We start from the raw sequence: 22,239 nt of genomic DNA, 5'->3' as shown, positions 1-22,239 counted from the left end.
GAGAAGACATAAGTCTATACAGAAGGGAAACAGACACTAGATGCATCTGCAGCTTCTTCCAACCTTGAAATAAAGTTTCTCAGCTGAACATCCATCCCTCAAAATAATGCAGTTTAAGACTAGCAATAATCTCTCCTTTCTTAGTTTACCAGTTTCAGCCATGCCCTTCCTTGTAAAGAAGTATGGATTTTATACATCATTTTGTTAGGCAAGAGTGCTGTGATATGCTTTTCCATAATAAAACATCCTTCTTTCCTCTTTTCCCTTTACAGAGTTTCTAATAGTTCATCCTACAGACCCTGAAGGAATTCAGAATTAAAGAAATACTTTGCTGTGTACCACTGCCATCTGCTGCTAATCTCTCCCAGTGGATGAGAAGGTCTTATTTCACCATATATTTAATCCACCAAAGATCTTCAGCTGAATTTGCATAGTCAGTTCAATATTTCTTTTATAATACTTATCAAACAACCTCCTCCCATTCTGTTACAGAGCTTCTCATTGCACATCTTGGCAGATTTATTGAGGTAATGGATTCAGTTTCAGTTCCAGCAAGAAAATTCTTTTCTTTCGCCAGTCAGTGAAAAAGGTTTGTGCTTGTAGTCTCATACAGAACCAGACTGTTCCAGAGAGGAAGTGTCCATCTTAGAGACTCTAACAGTTTACACATTTGCCATCTGTACTCAAAGATCTTCAGTAAGACGAACATGTTATTTCTAGAGTCCCACTTCTGCAGCACTTCTAACACCCACTCATTCACACCATTTCTAAGGAGTACATCATCAGAATTGCTGCATAGTTACTTTCATTTACATGGTACTCTGACTTGAGCTTCTAAATACATGTAACCAGGATATATCAAGATCTGCTGCATAAATACTGTCAAGAAGCAAATACAGATCTGCATGAAAAAGAGCAAAGGAGAGTATGATAAAGAGGAAAAGAAAATACAGGATCCCAAGTCTCACTGATTTATAACTGTATGGCTAATTGAAGCTACAAAACAAACCAATTGGACAAGATTTGAATTGCAGGAAAACATATCTTAACCCTCACACCTTGTCTTTTGAAAAAAGATGGAGCCATATCTTTAAGCTACAACATCCGGAGAATAGAATAGCTCCCATCAATATGTGACATGATCCTTCATGCATTTTTAAAGTATCTCAGCACACTGGACACTTCAGAACAGATATCATCACTGTTCTGGAATTAAAAGAAACTTTATTGTCAGAATAAAATGCACAGGTAAGTCTTAGATAAAAAGGAAGCAAGTATTAGGCCTCAGTTTCACGTTCATCGCAGTCAGAATACAGTCACCTTAACTTCTAAGCACACCGCTATACCATTGTCTAGGTGGATAGTTCTCGGCTTGGTATCTCACATTCCCTGTCTGTCTGGTATAGTACAGTTCCTCACGTCCTACACACAGGCATACATGTAACGCGGGAAAAGCAATCACAGAACCGTCACTGGCTAGTGCAATCAGTGAAGCATACAGTGCCCACACAGGCTCCCTGGGAAAGGTGCCATGGATTTTTTGACCACTTTTGCAGAATTCTCATCTGCCTAATGAATCTACTTTTTGCATTATTTAGTTTTTAAGGGGGCTTGGAGGGTATAAGGGAATACTACAACAATTAAGTAAGAAATAGGCTTTCTGTGTTTTAATAGTGAAATCAACTAGAATCCATTAACAAACACAGAACTTTATCATGCACTAAGAATTATCCCAGAAGTCCTCACAAGAGGAAAATCACACAATAAATGTCATTTAAAAAAAAAAAAAGAGATTTCACTTCACTTTTCCAATCAGACAAAATTCCAGATTCTCAGGAGGAATGCAGTGTGTGTCAGGGCATTCAATACAAAATGTGTAGGTAGCATCTAAATAGCAAACATCTGTTTCACTGTCCCGCACCTCCTGAGCCTCCTCCATTCTGCCTGTGCTCCACTTACTTACTTCACCCCAGTGAAGAACAGATACCCCTTGTTCCTATTCAATTTACTTTTTGCCTCTGTCCCTTCCCAGGAGGAAACCGTTTCCTTGCTTTGATCATAAAAAGCTCAGCCAGGCAGCTGGAGCAAACAAGCTCTTCAGTGAGCCCCATTGACAGTAGCTGGGGCTCTAGTTGCTAAAGGCTTCATGGAAAATGTACCTGTTTATCCTCTTTGACTTCCTGCCTGCTTCACCCTCCCAGAGAGTCTATGAGGGCACTGCAAGAACTTTCACTGTGAGTATCTCACATCGAGCATCGCAGGATACAAGACAGTACATAAGATGAATGAGTGGTATTCTCCAATACTGAATTCCTAAATTAGTTTAAACAGTGTACTTTTAGTTGGATTTTTTCCATAATCCTACACCCAGAATTATGGAAGAACAGTGTGCACAGAGATAACAAGTATATTTGTCTTTTAACTTCAGCTAATTAGAAAACCAATGCTAAAAATGTATCTCTTCCTCTTTTCCAATAACTAGGAAACTAACAGAAAATTATTCCCATTTCTGGAGGATAACTACAATACTCTCTGCTTTCTATCATTTCTGGCCTTCTATTAAGTCCTCTCTAGAACAACATCTTGTTGGACTAAGTGTTGTTTTCATATAAACAAATGAAGCTTCTAAAGAGAAAATAACAGGTTAATAACCAGCCACATGACTATTTAAAACATTCAATCATATGTGACCTTGTACTATTGCTACATGAGCATGGCAACACAAATGAGCAGATACTTCTGAAGGGCCACACTGCTGTTCACTACAGCTCCATTTACTTTCTCTTTCCCTGTAGATCACCAAAAATAGGTATTGTTTAAATAACACCTACATCATCTGCAAACACTAGATGAAACAGTTTAGGAGAGGTAAGAACAGTCATGGAAAATGAATGAACACAAGGCCCATGCATCTTAAAGAATTGCAGTTACCAGAAAATCTCTTTTTACCCTCAGTTCTTCGTTTACTTGGACTGTGGCTGAGGCTAGGCAGTAAAGTAGCACATACAGAAACAGTGAGACTACCCAATTAACTACCACATCTATTATGGGCACCTGTATATGGCATACAGCTTTATGAAAGAATAATGAGAGCTCTTCATGGTCATTTGGCCAATGCTAGGAGCAAAGACAATTTCCAGCTGGAATGTGGCTTGAGCTGTAATTGAAATGTATTGCAATGATGGAAAGAAGCTCCACAGCAATCTTCTAAGAGGCAGCTTGCTGTTACCATGGTCAGTTACCATGGTCAGTCTCAGCAAGAAGGGTCTAACTTTTTGGATTTGTCAACTCTTCAAAAACATTGTGAGAATTTCTGGCATTGTCAACTTAAAAAAGAGACATCCATCTTGATGGTTCAGCCCAAAGGTATGAGATGAAAGGGGGGAATAACAAGTATATTAATTTCTTTGACTGTGGTAGAAGTTGGAGACCGAAAGTGCAAAGAATTTAAGCTAGTTTTGCTGAGGTATTATATCCAGGAAGAATACCTCTATTGCAGAAGAGAAACATCCATGTCTAGTGGTATCGCATACTTTGCTGAAGAAGTATCCAAGGAAGATACTTCCATCAAAAGTTGCAGCAGTGAACAAGTCACAAGGCTGAAACACTAAGCCCACAGGGGACTTCAGTACCCAGCTCAAGTCACCCTGAGAACTAGATCCTTCCAATGGAGAGCATTTTAATTAGTTCCACCAGAACACTAAGTACAGTAGGGTAGAATAATTTCATTGCTCACCCACTAAAAATTATTGGTTTGAGATTGCTGTCAGGTGAACCTTTACTGACCTGCAGAGAACCCCACATCATCAGGACTGAGATCTGAAAATGGGGTGAATAACCTGACTCAGAACAGAGCTGAGAACCTGGGCAGCTTTTCTGATAATAAACAGAACCTCTCCAGCCAGCATGAAACAGCTCTGTTCTTATGGTAAGACCATTCAGAAGTAGAGGATCTGACATTAGTTTTTGAGATAGGGATCCAGACAGTATGGGAATGTGTGTACAAGGTCACGGAAATGTGTGTACAACGTCACGGAAATGTGTTTACATGGTCACAAAAATGTGTGTATGAGTTCACACTCCTTAAAAAAAATAGTGGGGGAAATTTCCCATCTATTTGAAAGAACTCCTACAAGTATTTCTGCTTGTCATAGAAAGCTGTCAGTGCCTGCTTTGGAGAAACTCTAGGACAAATTTTGTGGCCAAACTTTGGGGCTTCCAATTCTTACTCTTGAGCTCTGAGGTGAAGTTGGCTGTGGCCTTCTTCAGAAAATCCTGAGGCTTTTACTGCTAGATATACCAAGTGCATGTTTTAAAGCCCAGAAAATGGTTATCAACAAAGATACCTGCTGTGACGATGAGTTGAAGGAATTAACTGTCTGGGAAACAGACAGGGATGAAGTAACACCCCTGGCAATGCCTGGTCAGAATTAAAATGACAAGGTAACGGGGGAATACAAAAAAAGATCAAGCTTGAAAAGGCAGATAATTATAAGCTAGAGCATATGAACAGATGGCTACACCATCAATCAATGAATAAATAATAGTGCAATCTGACTTGATGGGATGATTGGATGAACTCAGATGACACCAGGCACACTCCACCTTATATAACCAAGTACCAGCCACGAAACAGAGCAGGATGTGAGCACATTCATGCCCTACAAAACTGAAAATACAAAATTAGCAGGTCTTGTATGAATTGGTATATCAACAGCCATTGTGTCAATGAATTTACACGTGGGTTATCACTTGGAGATAGAACAACTAGCTACAGAATGGCTCTGCAACTGGACTGGCCCTTAAGATGAGGAGAGAAAACCAAAACCAGAAACACAGAAGAACAAAAAGGGCAACTGGCATTGTGCCTGCTTCTCTGAATGGAGAGAAACGTGTTGCCACCAATGATGTTATTAGTCACATTCCTGTGCGGTCCTGGCAAGTGAGTTTAGTAACATGTGTCATCTGCTTTGCTCCTTCCACTTCATGCTTCATAGTTTAATTTCATTTCCGCTACCAAAGTACAGCAGAGTTGTTAGCTATACGGTATTTCAGATGCCACTGCAAATTCAATTACAGTTTTATTTTGTCATTTGATATGTCAGTGGAATAGAAACAATCAAGAAGATTGACACTGATCATAATCTGAATTGTCATGGCCAATCCTTGACAGAGGTATAAGTTAGAAAAGGTATCAGTCATTCAAGACTCCTGACTCTCCAAAATACCTTGGAATGTGCATCAAAATGGTGGATTCTTCACTGCTTGCAAATAAAACAATATACTATGTTTTGCTGAATGGAATTTCCTGGGCAGAAGAATTACATTTAAGACTCACATAAATTTAAGCGTGAACATTTGTGGATACTCTTTTAGCTAAACTACGACAAAAAGTTACATACAAAATCCTAGAAACTTTATTATTTTTAATTACCATGTTACGTTTTCTTTCAGCATATTTTTTATACTGGTGTCCTTCCCGGTACTGAAGAAGATTTCATTTTTTAGTCACATTAGTTTTGTCTTTTCTCTTTTTCTTTTTTCTTTTCTTTTTTCTTCTTTTCTTTTCTCTTTTCTTTTCTTTTCTTTTCTTTTCTTTTCTTTTCTTTTCTTTTCTTTTCTTTTCTTTTCTTTTCTTTTCTTTTCTTTTCTTTTCTTTTCTTTTCTTTTCTTTTCTTTTCTTTTCTTTTCTTTTCTTTTCTTTTCTTTTCTTTCTATCTGTCTCAAAAAGTAATGTCAGATCTTCTGCTTCTGGGTCAGGCAGTGTGGTTGCCCCTCACTACGAGAAAGATATTGAGGTGCTGCAGCGTGTTCAAAGGACAAGAAACCTCATGAAGGGTCAGGAGCACAAGTCTTATCAGGAGCAGCTGAGGGAACTGGGGTTGTTTAGCCTGGAGAAAAGGAGGCTGAGGGGAGACCTTATCGCTCTCTACAACTGCCTGAAAGGAGGTTGTAGCCAAGTGGGTGTTGATCTCTTCTCCCAAGTAACAAGTGATAGAGGAGGAGAGGAAATGGCCTCAAGTTGTGCCAGGGGAGGTTTAGATTGGATATTAGGAAAAATTTCTTCACTGAAAGGAACGCCATTGGAACAGGCTGCCCAGGGAAGTGATTGAGTCACCATTCCTGGAGGTATTTAAAAGACATGTAGATGTTGTGCTTAGGGACGTGATTTAGTGGTGGACTTGGTAGTGCTAGGTTAATGGTTGGACTTGTTGATCTTAAAGGTCTTTTTTCCAACCTAAACAATTCTATGATTTTATTTGCACTGCAATAGTTTAATGTGCCTGCTATTTTCAGCAACATGATAGTATTTGCAGCATCAAGGTTGCTCACTTTGTTTGAACACACCCTAACAACACATACACATTATGAAATGAAATAAAATTAAAGCGGTAAATCAACCTAATTTCTGAAGAGTGCCAATGAATCCTTCATTCCTCTAGGATGTCGACATAGATAGTTATGTCTCAGAGCAAAAGAGGACAAGAATAATCTTCTCTCTTAATGGACACAAGGGAAGCGCTTCAAAATCATTCAACAGCTTGTTTTCCTGTTCTACAAATAAATGTCATTTTTCAGGATCACAACGGCAACACTCAAAAGTAAATATCTCCAAATACTGTTAAAACTCTTGCCAATAGCTTGCAAGCCATCAAAAAATGTTTTAGTGGCAATAAGTAAACATCTACACTTATTACAAAAATTAATAAAGAAGAAAGCAGACAGAGCACAATCTTCAGGTACCAGGTATCTACCAGAAGATGACATCAAGTGATGGGTTTATTAAAGTGTAATGCATTTGCTACATTACTTCACCCTACTCTGTACAGTGCATTAGACCATTATGCTTCAAATTTATAGAGAAAGACCACACCAGTATTTACAAGGTCAAAATGAAGAGCTAAGCAAGTACACATCTGGGACAGTGGAACACTTCCATCTCAAACTACAGCAATTAGATTGAGTCCACTGCCTGTGCAGCAGAGGAGGAAAAAAAAAAAAAAAAAAGGTGTTTCGCAGCTAGAAGGTCAAGAGTCATTCAAAGAATGACTTTAGCAGACACAGGTTCCTGTGCCCAAAATTATGATTCAAAAATTCCACTTATGAAAATAAAAATAACTTGTTAAGACCCTCACTGTACAGCCTAAGAGATCCATAGACTATGTAGGTTTTCAGGAAAGAAAGGTTATGTATCTACGGTTGAAGTTCTCTGAAACATGTAATCCATGCACATATTCAGAATATAGGTCTTATCACAAGCAGAGAGGTTTCTGTCTTCAGGATAACATTAACAGCCATGTTCAGGCTCTGTTGACCCTTCTGCTATGTGCAAAAACATACAATATTCCCACCTTCATTTTTGTTCACCTACAAAATAACTCCTAGGCCAAAAGACAAAGGGGTGTTGAGGCAAAAGGATAGAGAAAATTAATTAAAATGAGGTAAAATGAACATACAAAGTTTAAGTGCTAGGAAATAAGCTCACTGTCTTTCACTGATAAGCCACATGAAGATAGCTCCATACTGTTCCACACATTCATAGCTCCTGAGCTGGGACTTTTTGTCTTTCATGAAAACAGCACTTTCAGGGCCATCCAACATTTTCTGAATACCTCTTTAATGGCAGCAGGAAACAGAGGCTGTGAAAGGAGTGCTAAGTGGCTGGCTCTGTAAATATCAGGAATGGGGATATTTCAGAACAGGATTACTGAATGAGGTCAACAAAGCACATGGATAAAGAAGATGTGGTTGAAATAGCCTAACTTGAATTTTCTAAAAGGCTTTTGAAAAATCTCTCATCAAAGGCTTCTATGGAAACCCAACAGTCAGAGCTTTAGGGAAGGTCTTTATGTTGATAAATAACTGGTTAAAAGACAGGGAACAGAACGTAAGTAGGTTAGCCAGACAGCTCTTACAATGGAGGGAGGTCATTAGAGGAGTTCCACAAGGATTTGTGCAGGGGATGCAGTCATTCATCATATTCCTAAGCAACCTGGTGAAATGGGTGAGCGGTGAGGTGAGAAGGCTTTATAATGATATTAAGTTATGCACAGTAATAAGAATGATGGCTTGCTGACTGTGAAGATTTGAAAAAGGTCCTTACGGAAGTAAGTCCCTAGGCAATAAAACGGCAAATTAAATTCTTTATAGATGAATGCAAAGTGATTCACAGGGGGCAAAACAATTCTAGGATCATTTATGAAACGATTGGCCCTCAGCTGACCATTATAGTTCAGGAGTAGGATCTTGAGGTTATAACACAGTACCATGAAAACATGCTCTTAGTGCCCCGTATTGTCAACATCTCCCTGCCACAAATGTTAGGAACTATTAGGAACGAAACAGAAAATCAGGGAACATCACTATATGACTGTAAAACCCATAGGTCATTTACACCTTGAATACTGTGGGCATTTGTGATCTCCCTACGAAGAACGACATAGCAAAGTTGGAGAAATTGCAAAGAATGGCAATAAAGATAATCAAATATATGGAACAGCTTGTGTATGAGGAACAACTTACTAGGCTAGAGATCATCAGCCTGAAGAAGGGATAAATTAGAGTAACTATGATATATGTCTACAAAGTCATAAACATTAGGGAGAAAATGTACAGGGATGAAGTGTTTGTTGCCTCTTCAGTAAAGACCTAAAGGCATCAAATTAGGTTAGTAGGAAACAAATTAAAATAAACAAAAGGAGGTGATTCCTTATACAGTGACTTCTGGAACTTGTTGCCAAATAATTCTGTGGATGCTAAAAAAGTACTTGGGCTAAAGGTGAGATTGGGCAAAAACAGGGAACAGACATAGAATCACAGAATAGTTTTGGTTGCAAAAGTCTTTTAAGATCATCCATCAAGAGTTATTATATACACAAAACTGTGTGTAGATGGAGAGAGTGTTAGAGGACACTACATATATGATTGGATTATTCTTACTCTCCTGGTAGGCTTCTGCTCATAGTGACAGTTTGAGGCAGGATACTTGGTTGGATGGATTTTTGGTCTGACTGGGTACAACTGTTATGTTCTTGCAGATACAGCCTGAGTTCTAACATTGTGCACATGACAGAAAGTTCTTGTTTAGGTGTCTACAGATTTACTGTGTGCTTGCATGGCACTTAAACTTGTGAGGTGTTGATGTTAATGGAATTAAGGACCACGTGGACATGCTTCAGCCCTCCAAAGTGCTCTTTATGAACCAGCCACAGGCCCCTCTACTAGCCATGTAAGACATGTTAGTCTCATAAAATGGGAAAATAGAGAAGCGTCCTTCATCAGAGGATGAAGATAAAAAATGCTTAATAGAGAAATGTGAATGAAAAGAACAGAACAAAATCTGTTTCTTTCACAACTAGCAGAACCGGAACACATAATGGTGTGAGATTTGTCCTCTGGAATTATAAGACTAAAAACCTGGTCCATTTGGCCAGATAAGTACCTTTCCTGGAGCTTTTTCAGCAAGCACTGAAAATCTCAGAGAACAGAAAATCCTTCTTGCAGAAGAACAGATAAGCTTTATCAAGGTGAGCAGCATTCCACCACAAGTTATATGTCATGATGTGTGGGTGTGATAACCTAATGATGTGACTCTTTTGCCTGAGAAAATTCACAGAAGCCCAGGCAATTTGTGTATATGGGGGTCATTATCCAGTTCCACTAATGAGGAAAGGTAGGTGTGGATTCATCACTCAGTAACCTTTTGAAATCCCAATACCATGTCCTGACAAGAAGTCCTAAGTAGAAGGTCTCTACCTCCATATCCATCCATCCAAGTGGATAGGATATTTCTACATCAGTCCTGGATAATGCACCAGTGGAACAAGCGGTGACCTATCACCCTTCCATCCAGTCCACACTGGAAGTACTACTTCCTAACTTCCTGCTAATTCCTCTGCTAAGATGATGAAAGACAGAAATGGTCCTGGGAGTCTTCACGACCCCAAGCAAGGGAAGAGTCAAACTGAAGTCAAGTGAAGGCATCAGAAAGAACAGCCAGGAACTGTGTCAATGATTCAGCTTATGCTCTAAGACTTTGTGCCAAGTACTGTGCTAAAGCACAGTGCTGAGAGAAATCTTGGCTTCTCCTTGTTAAAAAGCACATGCTGGTACAGATTTGGTAAATACTAGTTTGATGAATAATAAACTAAACCATCCCTTGACTTCATCGTTGTTTCTGATGATGTGAGCCAGCAGAGTCTCTGCTGTTCAGTGCTCTCTCAAATGTTCTCAGTTCCCTCTAGCAATTAACAAGGGAAAACAGAATCTCGATTAAATTACCTTTCAGAAGGAAGGTAAATGGGAATAGGATCCCTGGTCAGGAGGACCAGTCCCCGATACATTCATAGAGATTAGCACCAGCCTCTGGCTAAAGTTAACTGCTTCAGCTTCTGATATTCCTAACAAGCAAGGTCTAAGGAAGATGTAACAAACTTCTACTGTTTAGACTCTTTCACACATATGTAGGGCTTGTAGGCAGGGATATGTCTTTAATGTAAATGGAAATAGCAGTTGGTAAGCAAATTTCTCAATGTGGTACAAGTATCATTCATAGCACAGGGCCAATGTGTAATCTTTGGAGAACCCAAAGAGCCATCACCCAAAGCAGAGAACAATAGTTTTGACAGTCTAAAAGCCAACAGTGCCTGGAAAGAAGGAGGAAAGCAGGCTGTTCCACCTCACCAGGAGGCTGTAAAGAACAGAGGAGCCTCTGGCTGTACTTTGGCCTGTGTGTAAATGTTCAGTGCCATCTACTCCTGTAGGTATACTCTAAGGATGCCCTACCACACATACTCGGGACTGCGTCCCTCACAAAAACACAGCTGCAGCAGGTTGCTCATTTTTAGAGAGGGTCAGAAGGCCACCTGACTGATCATCAGAGATTCTGCCCTGCAATCAGCTCCTTCCTCAGCCTGCTCACACCCTCCCAGAAGGTGGCCATAATTGCTAGTTTATAGGCTTGTCTGGGTGGAATCCAACATTTTTTTTTTCAAAGCTATCCTACTGTGCCAAATCCTGTGGTGTCTGCCTCAAAAGCATTCTCCATGAGAACAGAATGCACATTTTATGAGAGCAGGAGAGCATGTCAAAGCAGGTGCACAATATACTTCCCTGGCTTCAAAGAGGAAAAAGTGCAGAGAGATGGTTATTGTACTGAACCCATTCCCCTCTTCACAGACTTATTTAGAACATCTAACACTTACTATAAATTTCAGTAAAGATAATTATTAGTATCAGAAGTTCCTGTCCAGAGATACAAAGGAGAAGCTCCTGTGCACCCATAGCATGGGTCCATTCTCATTGCACACAATGGGAAGAACACTGCTGATTTTAACAGGAATTGAGTCAAACCCTGTCACCAAACTAGTCAGTAAGCTAGGAAGTGTTGAGGGGGAAGGCTCCTTTCTGCCTTTTAAATCCAAAACAAACAGCAATCCAAAACATATTTTCCCATTTCAATCACTTTCCTGATCTAATAAGCATCTCTGCCGTGTACTAGGGCAATATTATTGTTTATTGATTACTCATTTTTAAAATGGAATCCCATCTGTTCTGCTTTATTCCTGCTTATTTCCAAAGTTTCCAATTAAATAGAGAGTAAGATCTTAATTCCAGTATGGTTCAAATACACTGAAGTGAAGCTACATCTGCTTTTTCATCTTCTCCTTTGCAGTCTAAGGATGGGTGGCTTCTTTACAGAAACTTCTTAAACATTGGAAAATACAAGCACTGATGTAAATGGGAAGATGTGCAAAGGTTTCTTTACAGGTTTGTTTTTTCATTCCTGTTTCCAAACAGGATTGGAGAACTTCATAAAATATAATAATCCCACAGGAGACTTATGTCGCTTTGACATCAATTCCATACTGGGCTTGACATGCAGAAAGTCAAGGAAATTCAAATATTATAAACAACATGATAGTTTATGTTCATATAGAATAAGATTGCTAAAGTTAGGCTGTGTGGGAGGTTTGCACCAAGGTACATGCACATGTACCAACGTACATGTCCACTCTCCTGTGTTACTAATACCTTTCTACCTGACATTGTAGCTTTTTTCTGATGTTCCTAAGCTTAGCTGACCTTACAGACTGTAATTTCCATTGACGGATTTATACACTTTGCCTAGAGATTTGCATTGCAGGAGCAATCGTACTATTCTCTTTTGCTCAGAAGATCTAAACAACAATCACCACACCTCTTAATTCTCCTTGTGCAATCAAATATGTCCTAAAACACATTCACCTTCCAATCCCACACCCTCTGCTCTTCCTGAAAGCTAACAGAACCAGCCTAGTTTACAAACAGCCTCTGCTTTCCAAACTGCCTCTGCAGTGTCTCCCGGTCTCTCTCCTGTTCTTCAGTGATAACTCCATCCCCCACTGGAATCTGCTACAGCACAATCTAATTGTGACTCCATTGCTGAAAAGACCTGAGAGGGCTTTGAGTACAGAGAAAAAGATCAGAATTCTCATGCCTCTTGAATCCAGCCATTTCCATGCTTTACATAGTGCTGCATGTAACAGTTCTTTTCAAGGAAATGAGATAATAGGAACTGAAAAAATGGAATGTTTTTCATGAATGAGCCTAATTTAGTGCAACTTGTATGTAATCTATCACTGGAGCTATCACTAAGTCACCAATGTATGATTAAAATGACCCCTCTCAGTTCAGCTTAGCTTATGCATCATCACCTTTCCTTCCATAGCAGGATAAAGCTGTGGAAGTCCATTAAAAAAAAAGGGTCAAGCTAAAGGTATTCAGAAATAGCCCGGAATTTTATTACTGATTCACAAGAAATCCACATTAATTGTCAACATCAGTCAACGCACCAATTCTGCAGTGTCCTTACTGTAATGTATGTACAGATGATTTGCTCCGTACTTGCCTTTCATGGCCACCATTTCACAGAGCACAATTTGTCTCAGACAAACCACTGACACATACTGAACAATATGCTGAAAAAATCCTTGAGCTTTTTTTTTGCTTCTGTCTGTTGTACAGTATGTTCCAAATATGTGGAGGATAGAAGACAAATTGACGGAAACTTGGATGACCCTTCTAAGGCTATTCCTACAGTTTTATACACTTAGTCTTAGCATCTTACAGTCATTCCTGCTTGAAACTATTCCTATAGTGTTTTCTAACACATACCACAGTCCTAAAATTCATCCACCTTGGCTTGTTTCTTTGCTTACGTCAGAGATTATTGCAGTCACTAGCTACACACAGTGCTGAGATCTTTTCCATCCATGTTTATGTGGTATGTGATAAACATTCACCACCAGGCAATGATGTTCCCTGTGTTAATGAATCCCTCTAAAATTATGTTGATTATTTTGAGTAAACAGAGGTATCAGTGAATCATTAGGAAAAAAATTAATTTAGATTAATTAAAACCTATTCTGCAAGCTTAAAAATCATGGGCTTCTTTTCCAAATTTAAATGAATGTAATTCTCACTTCAGTTATTAAGATCACAGTCATAATTGTTAAAATTTTTACCTACACTAATCACAAAAACTTAATCCTACTTTAAAAACCCAAAGAAATAAATAATAATTAATTCATTTTTTATCACTTTGTTTTTAAGAAATGCTTTTCCTGAACAATAAAACACGTGCACATCCTTCATTTTATTCCCAATTACCTGTCATTTTCTGGTTCTCCTTCTCTAAGCTGATCTTTGGGTTGCCCATATTTCAGGAGAGAACCTTTATAACTATAATAATTCAAGTGAAAAGCAGCCTCATTAACACATTTAATCTTTTGTAAAACTTTATACTTCTAAATCCTAAATTAGAGACAAACAATCCAATAGTTTCACTTCAGACAGGCTACCTTCAAATTCTGGGATGTAACTGGCTTGCCGTCTTTATCTCACCTGCATCATTCTTTATCACATCTTTCATTTAGTTTTTCTTCTTTTTTAATCCTTTTCATTAGACTTGTTCATCTCTAACCATTACTCGCTGTTTCACCAGATAGCAAGTCATGATGTTATTTCATAGTAAAGAAGGGCCACCGTGCTGTCCTCACAGAAGTCAATGGCAACGCTCCCACTCACAGCAGAAGCAATGAAATATCGTTCTGATACATTTTAACTGAAACTCTTCTGGGCTCCCAGCTAATTAAACACCCTGCCTTTATGCTACTTTGCCTTTGTTAACTTTCTACTTGTCTGTGTTGAAATACTTGAATACTTCAAGAAATCAACTTTTCTCTTTTCTCCTCCTCTCCTCTTTCCCTTGAAACCAACAAACATATTCCTTTTATTTTCTTTTAAAATGTAATATTACATTTCTTACCATCCACGCTGTGACAAAATCTCCCATCCAAGTCCCAACTGCAGCTACCTTCATAAAATTTTCATTCCTGATGCCCATGAAGTCTGTTATAATGTATGCACTGTGGAAACAAGAACACAGATTGTAAGCTATACACGTTTGCTTAATGCAGTTATAAAGAACTTGCTTTAGTGACAAAATTTATGATTAGCTGTGAAAGATTTCCCATTTCCTTCATAATCACTTTTTCTGCTAGATCTGAGTCTTGACATAGTACTGAACCAGGATGGGTCAATTCCAATTAGAAATGGAAATATGAATCTGATTTTACAGTCCATGTCTCTTTGGAAGGTGCTAAAATAGTGACAGGCAAAGGCTTTAGGATTATGTAAGGCTTCTGGAAATATAAACTATTTTACACTTGTTACCTCTTCCTTTGTACAAATAGAATTGCCAGAATCTGTGACTTTGCAAAATCTTTATGAAGAAAAATGAAAATCTTTAAATTCTTTTTAAAAGGTAATTGACCCACTTGACTTTTCACTCTACCAGTTATACAACCACACGGGGTTTTAACACAACAGTGCAAGCAAGCTTTGCAGAATTTCAGTGAGAACTCACTGTTTCTTGATTTATACAATGTATTTTCATAGATATATTTTACTTAAATCCCAAAGTATTTCCATTCTGCTTAAATAATGCAACAGATAGGACTTAAAACCTCACACAATAATTTGACCTCTACTTTCAAGTTCATCAAGATGCTATAAGGACAATTAAGAAGGTAAAGTTACTTGTGCTGGATTAAAACCTTTGTGAAAACATCATAGCTTTTAATATACTCATACCCTTTGTTAAAAGACTTTTACAGTGTTTAAGAAGAGATGACTCTTCTCAAGAGCTAACACACTGAATAATGATAGCAATTATATTTTTAACTTCCCAAGCAATAGCTGTGTTTTCAAGATACCTGTAAATATTGCTTATATAATGTTATGCCTATTTAACGGTGCGTGCAACTGACCCAGTTGCATTTACCAACTTCCTTGAACACTGTGTTATCCATTATTCAAATCTTACTATTATAATATACCAAATGTTGTAATGTCTAGGAGCTAACACACCATATCCCTGCAACTGGATCACTGCAAGCTGGTCCCACTTTCTGGGGCAGTCCTATTAAAATCTAAATATTTGATCAGGATAGAGGATCTTGCTAGCATGAATCCATGCACAGCACTGTATCACTTCTTAGATGCATGTTAATATATTTTAGAGTAGAAATATTAGTGCCTTTGAATAGTTTCATGACCCATGTACAATGGCATACCTTAATGGCTCTCTTCATTATATACATTTCGTGACCTTTCAGCTAATCTGTCACTAACAAAAATACCATCTTTTTTTTTTTCATATGCTGAACAGCATATAAATGCTGGGTCAGATTTTCTGCTGGAATTAAAAAAACAAAACAAAACCCCCAACCACCCCCCTCTCCCCCATTTTTTCCAAGCTATTTTTAATGACATTCCATGTAGTTAATAAGACAATCAATATTCTGAATTTGTTGTGTTGTAAATAAGGATGTAAGAACACAAGAACAGCTCTACTGGGTAAGCTGGTAGAGTCTTTGTTCCAAAATCCTGTCTCCAAGAGAGTGCAACAGCAGATATCTCTAGACAGCAAGAACAGGCAAGCACCCTCCTCCCAGATGCATTATCTAGCCTCTTTATAACTGGGAAACATTTGGAATTCCTTTTTTCCCTTGGATATTTCATTCTTGTAGCATCTGTGAAGGTGCAAAACTATCAAGTCTGCATTCCTTAAGCAGGTGTCTCATTAACAAAAAGGCAGAAGAGTAAATGTCAGTTGTAAGGACTGGCCCCAAAACCAACCTGTATCTTTCATCAATGTGAAACACAGACAAAGCACCACAGTTCTCACCTTTTTTATTCCCCTTTTTCATATGCATTATACATTCTCATATGCATTATACATGATTACAGGTGTACAGAAACTAAATGAACACCCCTGAAAAACGGGCCAGCTGGGTAACTCCTATAGCCCTGTCACATTGAGTGGGCCTGCCGCAGCCACCCACGGTGGGCTGAGGTAGACAAGATGGGTTATCCAAAAAGCCTGAGAGGTCACTGATCACTATATGTAGGTATTAACAAGTAGAAGATATATCAAACCAGACATTAGCTATTTTCTTAATTGAAATTGAACTTCTCCATGTAATGTTTTTATGAACATTAGCAGTATCTGAGGGTTTATAATAAGTTCAGATGAGTTGGATACAATACTCAAATATAAAGAAAGGCCTTGAATGCACCAGATCATCCTAAAAGTCCTTTTCATAATTTGAAACATGAACGTTTGAAACATAAAAGCATCCAAGAAGCCTAGTATAAATTGTGCATCGTCGTCTATATATAATTAATGCTTAAATTAAACACGTAAATTGACAGACCTTCAGTTAGAGTTAAAGTAGCATATTATTATAAAGAAACTCTTAAGAATATAATCTGTGGATATTTTAAGTGCATTTACTGATTAAAATACAGCTACAACTTTTTATGGAACAGGGTAAATATTTTTAGCACTATCTTATTAGAAATAGTACTGAAATGCACTGCTATTTTATTAACTATTTTATCAACTATTAGCGTTACATCCTGTGTCTTTTAGGCTGTCTGCAGTATTATTTTCATTTCAAAACACAAAGAGAAATTGACTTTTTTAAAATATGGATTTTTGACACTAAAAATGAAAAAATTGTCCATTTTTAATTTTCAGGTTTTAGTTTAAATATAAATGAGAGTAGCTGACATTTTCAAAAAAGCCATGCTTGTCTGATGATGTTACCAGGATATATATTTTAACAGTACCAAAAGTAAAATTAATTCTATTGTGGAAAAATCCCCACTTTTTTCCTAGCTTTAGATAATGATTAGAGCAATTTTCATTAATCGATTATTCTTCTTCCTGGCTAGGACCCATATTGACAGCTTGCAGAAGGGCTAATGGCTGTTAGGTTCCAGTTAACTGTCATGGTCTAACTGTCCATAGCTTGTCAAAAGTCTTCTTTTTTCTTTGCCATACTTACATTCTGTAGCGAGGTACATTCATATTGCATGAATAGCACAATCTAAGAAAACACTGAGTGGAAAAACACAGCAGTTAAAGCTTATAACAAAGCAAAAAGCTCTTCAGAAACAGACAGGATAACTGTAAATAATTAAAGGCTGAGGAACCAATACTTGTGAATGTTATAGATAAAGGACAAGTTTGCAATTGGGATTTGGGAAAAACCCACTATTAACCTTTGACAGTAAAACTGGAAGCTGCAAAGCCAGGAAAATTGTCCCTTGTAGGCCAAAGCCTATGGAAGGTAGACCACAATTTTGACACAATAGGACAAAATAGAGGAACCTCAAGACAGAAGACTTGAGGCAGAAAGACACAGAGTTCTAAGAGTCAAAAAAACCCCATCATAAGGTGCCTATGTCCATGTTGTTGCAAAAGGTAAGTTAATAACAGGCAGTCAGTAAAAAGATGTACGAACCCAATGTATTTGATCATTTTTCTGGAGTTAGCAGCATAGTGTGCACAGAACAAAGAGTGAAACAGCAGCACTATCCCAGAGAAATTGTTCAAAGGAAGATATCAGAGCATTTTTTCAAAAAAGGATGACACTTTAGCAGCTGTCAAAATGATGAACAGTCTGAAAGCAAATGCAATTTTTTTAACTTTAAGTTATGGATAACTTGATTTCGATAAAGGTGTACAAGCCACTATGGTGATATCAACATGGTTCAGGCACAGGAATAAAAGTCATGGCTGAAAATCAGTGCTGAGATGGTGGTTTCTTAACCATCGCAGGATTTTAAGACTGGGATATAGCTTGAATTTAGACACTTAAATTTAAGTGTAAACCAAGGACCCAGATTCTCAATGGAGCCCTAGTCAGAATAATCAATGCAGATTAGAGCATGATTAGTCCTTAGGCTACTGTAGACATGCCAGGTAGGATTTGTTTGCCTTATGTTACTGCAGGATGGCTAGCATGTCAAAACAGTATGTTCACATACCAAAAGGTATTGCTAAACCTATGTGACTAAATAATTCCAGGTGCTGTGACATATCCTGGTCACCAGATGATAATCCAAAGACATCTGGATCTCTAGAAAGTCCTGTAAGATACCTGTCAACCCAGACGCATCTCAACTGAACCCTAGGTCTACATGGACTGCAATGAGAGCATAGACACTTTTGGGAGGTTTTAGTTGTCTTTTAATGCCATTTTAGCGACCTTGGTGCATCTTAACTACCCTTCAGCTGGCTTTTCAGAGTATCTAAGGCATGAGGCTGGCACATGGCACACAAGGCATGTTCTGTACAGAGTCTACAAGAACTGCACCCATAGCAAGTGGTAACTTAAGGCTCTTCAAAAAAAGTCTGAGTGATAAAAAGCCTGTCCATGTTCTGCAGTCTGATACATACTTTTCTGAGGTGGTTTTATTATCTAGCATTTCCCCTAAATAGCTGATTATCTATATGGAACTCATCTTCCTTGGTGCACCCGACAAAGTGAAATGCCTTGACAATGGCCAACAAGTGACAGCATGGGAGTTCACACAGGCTGCAAAGAAGTATGTGTTTAATGTGGCACCACAAGCTTCCATTACTCTTAATTTAGCAGAGCCAAAGAGCGTCAGAATAACTGAAAACATACATAAAGGACTGCAGATATAGTTCCTGATCTATATTTGTCACTCTAAAATGACAGAATGGCAAATGAGATGCTTGGTAGCACTTTACTCAGCTGAAAAGGTATTCCTCTACTGCTAGAAACTGAAGTCAGAGCCACAGGGAAGGAAGATGCACAGGGACAAGAAGACCTGCTGTCCTGTAAGTTGGCACATTGTAATGAGAATGGCATAATGCATAGCTACCTACAAACAGTACAGAAGCACAACAGCTAGTCATACAGTCCCGAACCATCCCCAGTGCACACTTTGGTGGTACAGATGAAACTTTTTCTATGACACCAGAACAGAGAGAATTAAGAGGCATGAAACTGGGTATTTTGCTTGACAAGACGTCAAAGAGGTAACAGCCACAGGAAGCTCATCAGGGTAATCTCCACAACACAACAAAACTAGGATGCAAAACCAGCTTGGCCATAGTGAGACAGATCCATGGCACAGTGCAGAACACCTGAGACTGATGGACTGATGCTGTAACTGAGCATTGCTGGTTGGTAACTTATTTATATGTTTATATGTGTTTTTGAAATCAGGCAACAGAACTGTGATTCTGAAAACCTCTGCTCATCACTCTACAGGCCTGAGTCCCCTGAGTCTGGGGACTTGGCTTTTAAAGCTCTCAAGCCATTTAAAGTTCTGCTGCTAGGCATGTACAAGAGCTGCTCACTCTCCACAGGAATAAGCCATTTGGCTTCTAGCTCACATCCTATGTTGATTGATATCCATAAGGTGGTTATTCCTCCACTTGGTTTGCCCGTGGAGCTCCATCCGTGAAGTGTTTTGCAAGCCTGCCTAGAAGACAAGGCCCATCGAAAAATGCAGCAACTGCGTTTCTGTCTGTTAATGCAGGAGAGGTGTGTGCACCTAGCTTCAATGGCAGAGAACACATGAGATCCAATCCCTATTCCAAGGGACACTGGTTCAATGCCAATTGCGTCTCACTGTCACTCTCAATAAGAAAAGAAAAAGTGATGACAAACTTCACTCTCCAAGAGGATAAGAAATGTGTTTCAGCCTCCTTTAGGTGAGAGGTAACTGAAGCTGTATATTCCATGTCTTGTACGAGTATCATCTTTCACACATAAGACAGACATTCCCTTTCGTCCACTTTTAAGAGAAGTGGAACAGATGTCACTGGTCAGGATGGGGGTTTGGATAAGATCACCAGTACAGTCCTAACTAAGGGACTTCAAGGAAGTCGAGACGGGATTTAAAATATATTCCTGTCCTTAATATAGCTTATTTATTGCAAATTGTAGGAGTTTCTTGTTCCCTGTGTGGATTTTTGTGGCTCCTATGCCAATAATCCTCAAGCCTTTGATGCCCAGTAGGGTCGACTTCTTTTTAGGGACCAAGTGCTATTCATACAGATTAACTTTTGCCTAATGATGCTAGTCTTCCTAGGCTGTCTCCCTAATCAATGAATTTGACAGCAATCCAGAGCGAGAGGTTAATTTAGATTATTTTCACGTATGGCATCACCAAGGGCCAACAGCTTCCTTTTAAAAGGATTTGAAAAGGTAACTCGTAATAGCAGGGCTACTGCCAGGGGATGTGAGAGTCTGCATCCCTGCTGGGAAAATCTTAGGGATCTGCAAATCCAAAAGTGTTGAGGACCTCCACCATGGGAGGAATCAGCCTCCCCGGGCTAAAGGTAAACTTTGGTGAGTGCTGGCACATACTCCTAGTGAGTTTAAATGACAGGATTTGCTACACCTACATTTTTTTTTAGGTCAAACCTTAAATGACATAAATAAAATCAGAGCCAATCAGTGGTTGAGTTGGGAATTGAACAGAGATTTCTTCCCTCTCAGATAAGCAACTTTCTCCATCATTATGTAAGTGCTCTGATGAAAATGCTGTACTACCCCTACAGACTCCACTACAAAGCACTTCCTATGGACAGGGCAGTACAGGAAAAAGCATAAAAGATGCCCGACAAAAAAAATCCAACAAATTGATATTTCAAATTTTTTATATCCATGAGATAACTTCTGCAAATTCTCCAGGATTTTTGCTATTCTTGTGCAATGTGTATCATCACATGTATATTCTGTTTAGTCAGACAAAAGAAAAACAAAGGCTGCAGAGTGCATTTAGCATCTTTCCTCAGCAAATAATGGTTAAACTACTCACCCAAGGACAAGTTGCCAGAAATGCCATTGTGCTACTAGGTGATTGCTCACCTAAACATCCCTAGCACAGTCTTACCAGTCCCCACCACACAGACACAGGCACTGCAGCTGCTTATATGCAGCTGTTCATGCTTCCACTTAAACTCTATACCATTGCATAAGGTTTTTTTACTGAAGCAATGAAATAAAAGGTTGCCTCTTACATGCCTGTTTGATACTACAGGAGAGAATTAAGATATTTACTTACTGTTAAGTGAATTTTTTATTGAAAATTGTTTTAGTGGACAACCAAATAAGTTAAAAGAACCGTGTCACTTTTTAGCATCTCTTTCTTGTAATGGTAAAAATCTGCAGCTAATGCACAAGACCATAGTATGAGCTGGTACATTACGCACCTTATTTGATTCATTCCATTTGCCTATATCCTACGATATCAAAATAGTTTTACAGGAAAAAGGTCCAAAATACTAGCACAGGTGCCCAGGGACACAAATAGGACAAGTGGCCATGGACAAAGCCATTTTGAAGGTTTAAAGAGGATCTTGACTCCTTATGCTGTAACACAACCTGCAGACATACAAGTTTGCAGTCTCAGCCTTTGCTGTACGCATCCTGAGAAGGATAACTAGTGGTGATTTTCAACAAGTGGCTGAACAGCAAGCTAAATTATACACATGGAAATTTAAGAAAAATGTATGCTAAGAGTTTCTAAAATTTAGAAAAAACTTTTTTTGGTTGTTTGGGTTTTTTTTTTTTACATTTAACATTTTGTTAAATGTTGTAGGTTTGATTATCTTAAAATACAGACAAATTATTTGGTGAGTGACATTTAAAAAATAGTTACTTAAATTTAAAATAACCTTAACAGATACTAGGGCATATAACAGGCAATGCATTTGGAAGGTTAAGTTAGTAATTTAGCAAGAAAGAGACACAGTAAAACATTTTCTTTTAAATAAATACTTGATTTTAAACTTGTCAAGATACTGGTGAGAATGCACTGGCTGAACTCTTCAGAATGGGACATGGGTTACACACATCCATT

At 38.4% G+C, this 22,239-nt stretch overlaps 1 protein-coding gene across 1 annotated transcript in view; it reads right to left on the bottom strand.

Annotated features, from left to right (window-relative positions):
- The window catches only part of TMEM117 (transmembrane protein 117), a 232,029-nt gene that overhangs the window by 110,938 nt on the left and 98,852 nt on the right, over positions 1 to 22,239 (bottom strand). Inside the window, exon 4 of the mRNA XM_075745154.1 lies at positions 14,309 to 14,408. Coding sequence (XP_075601269.1) covers positions 14,309 to 14,408 — 100 coding nt within the window. The remainder of the gene's footprint in view (positions 1 to 14,308; positions 14,409 to 22,239) is intronic.

This window comes from Balearica regulorum, chromosome 1 (genome assembly GCF_011004875.1).
Source record: "Balearica regulorum gibbericeps isolate bBalReg1 chromosome 1, bBalReg1.pri, whole genome shotgun sequence".
In the NCBI taxonomy this organism is placed as follows: domain Eukaryota; kingdom Metazoa; phylum Chordata; class Aves; order Gruiformes; family Gruidae; genus Balearica; species Balearica regulorum.
This window is presented reverse-complemented; position numbering and strand designations above follow the sequence as displayed.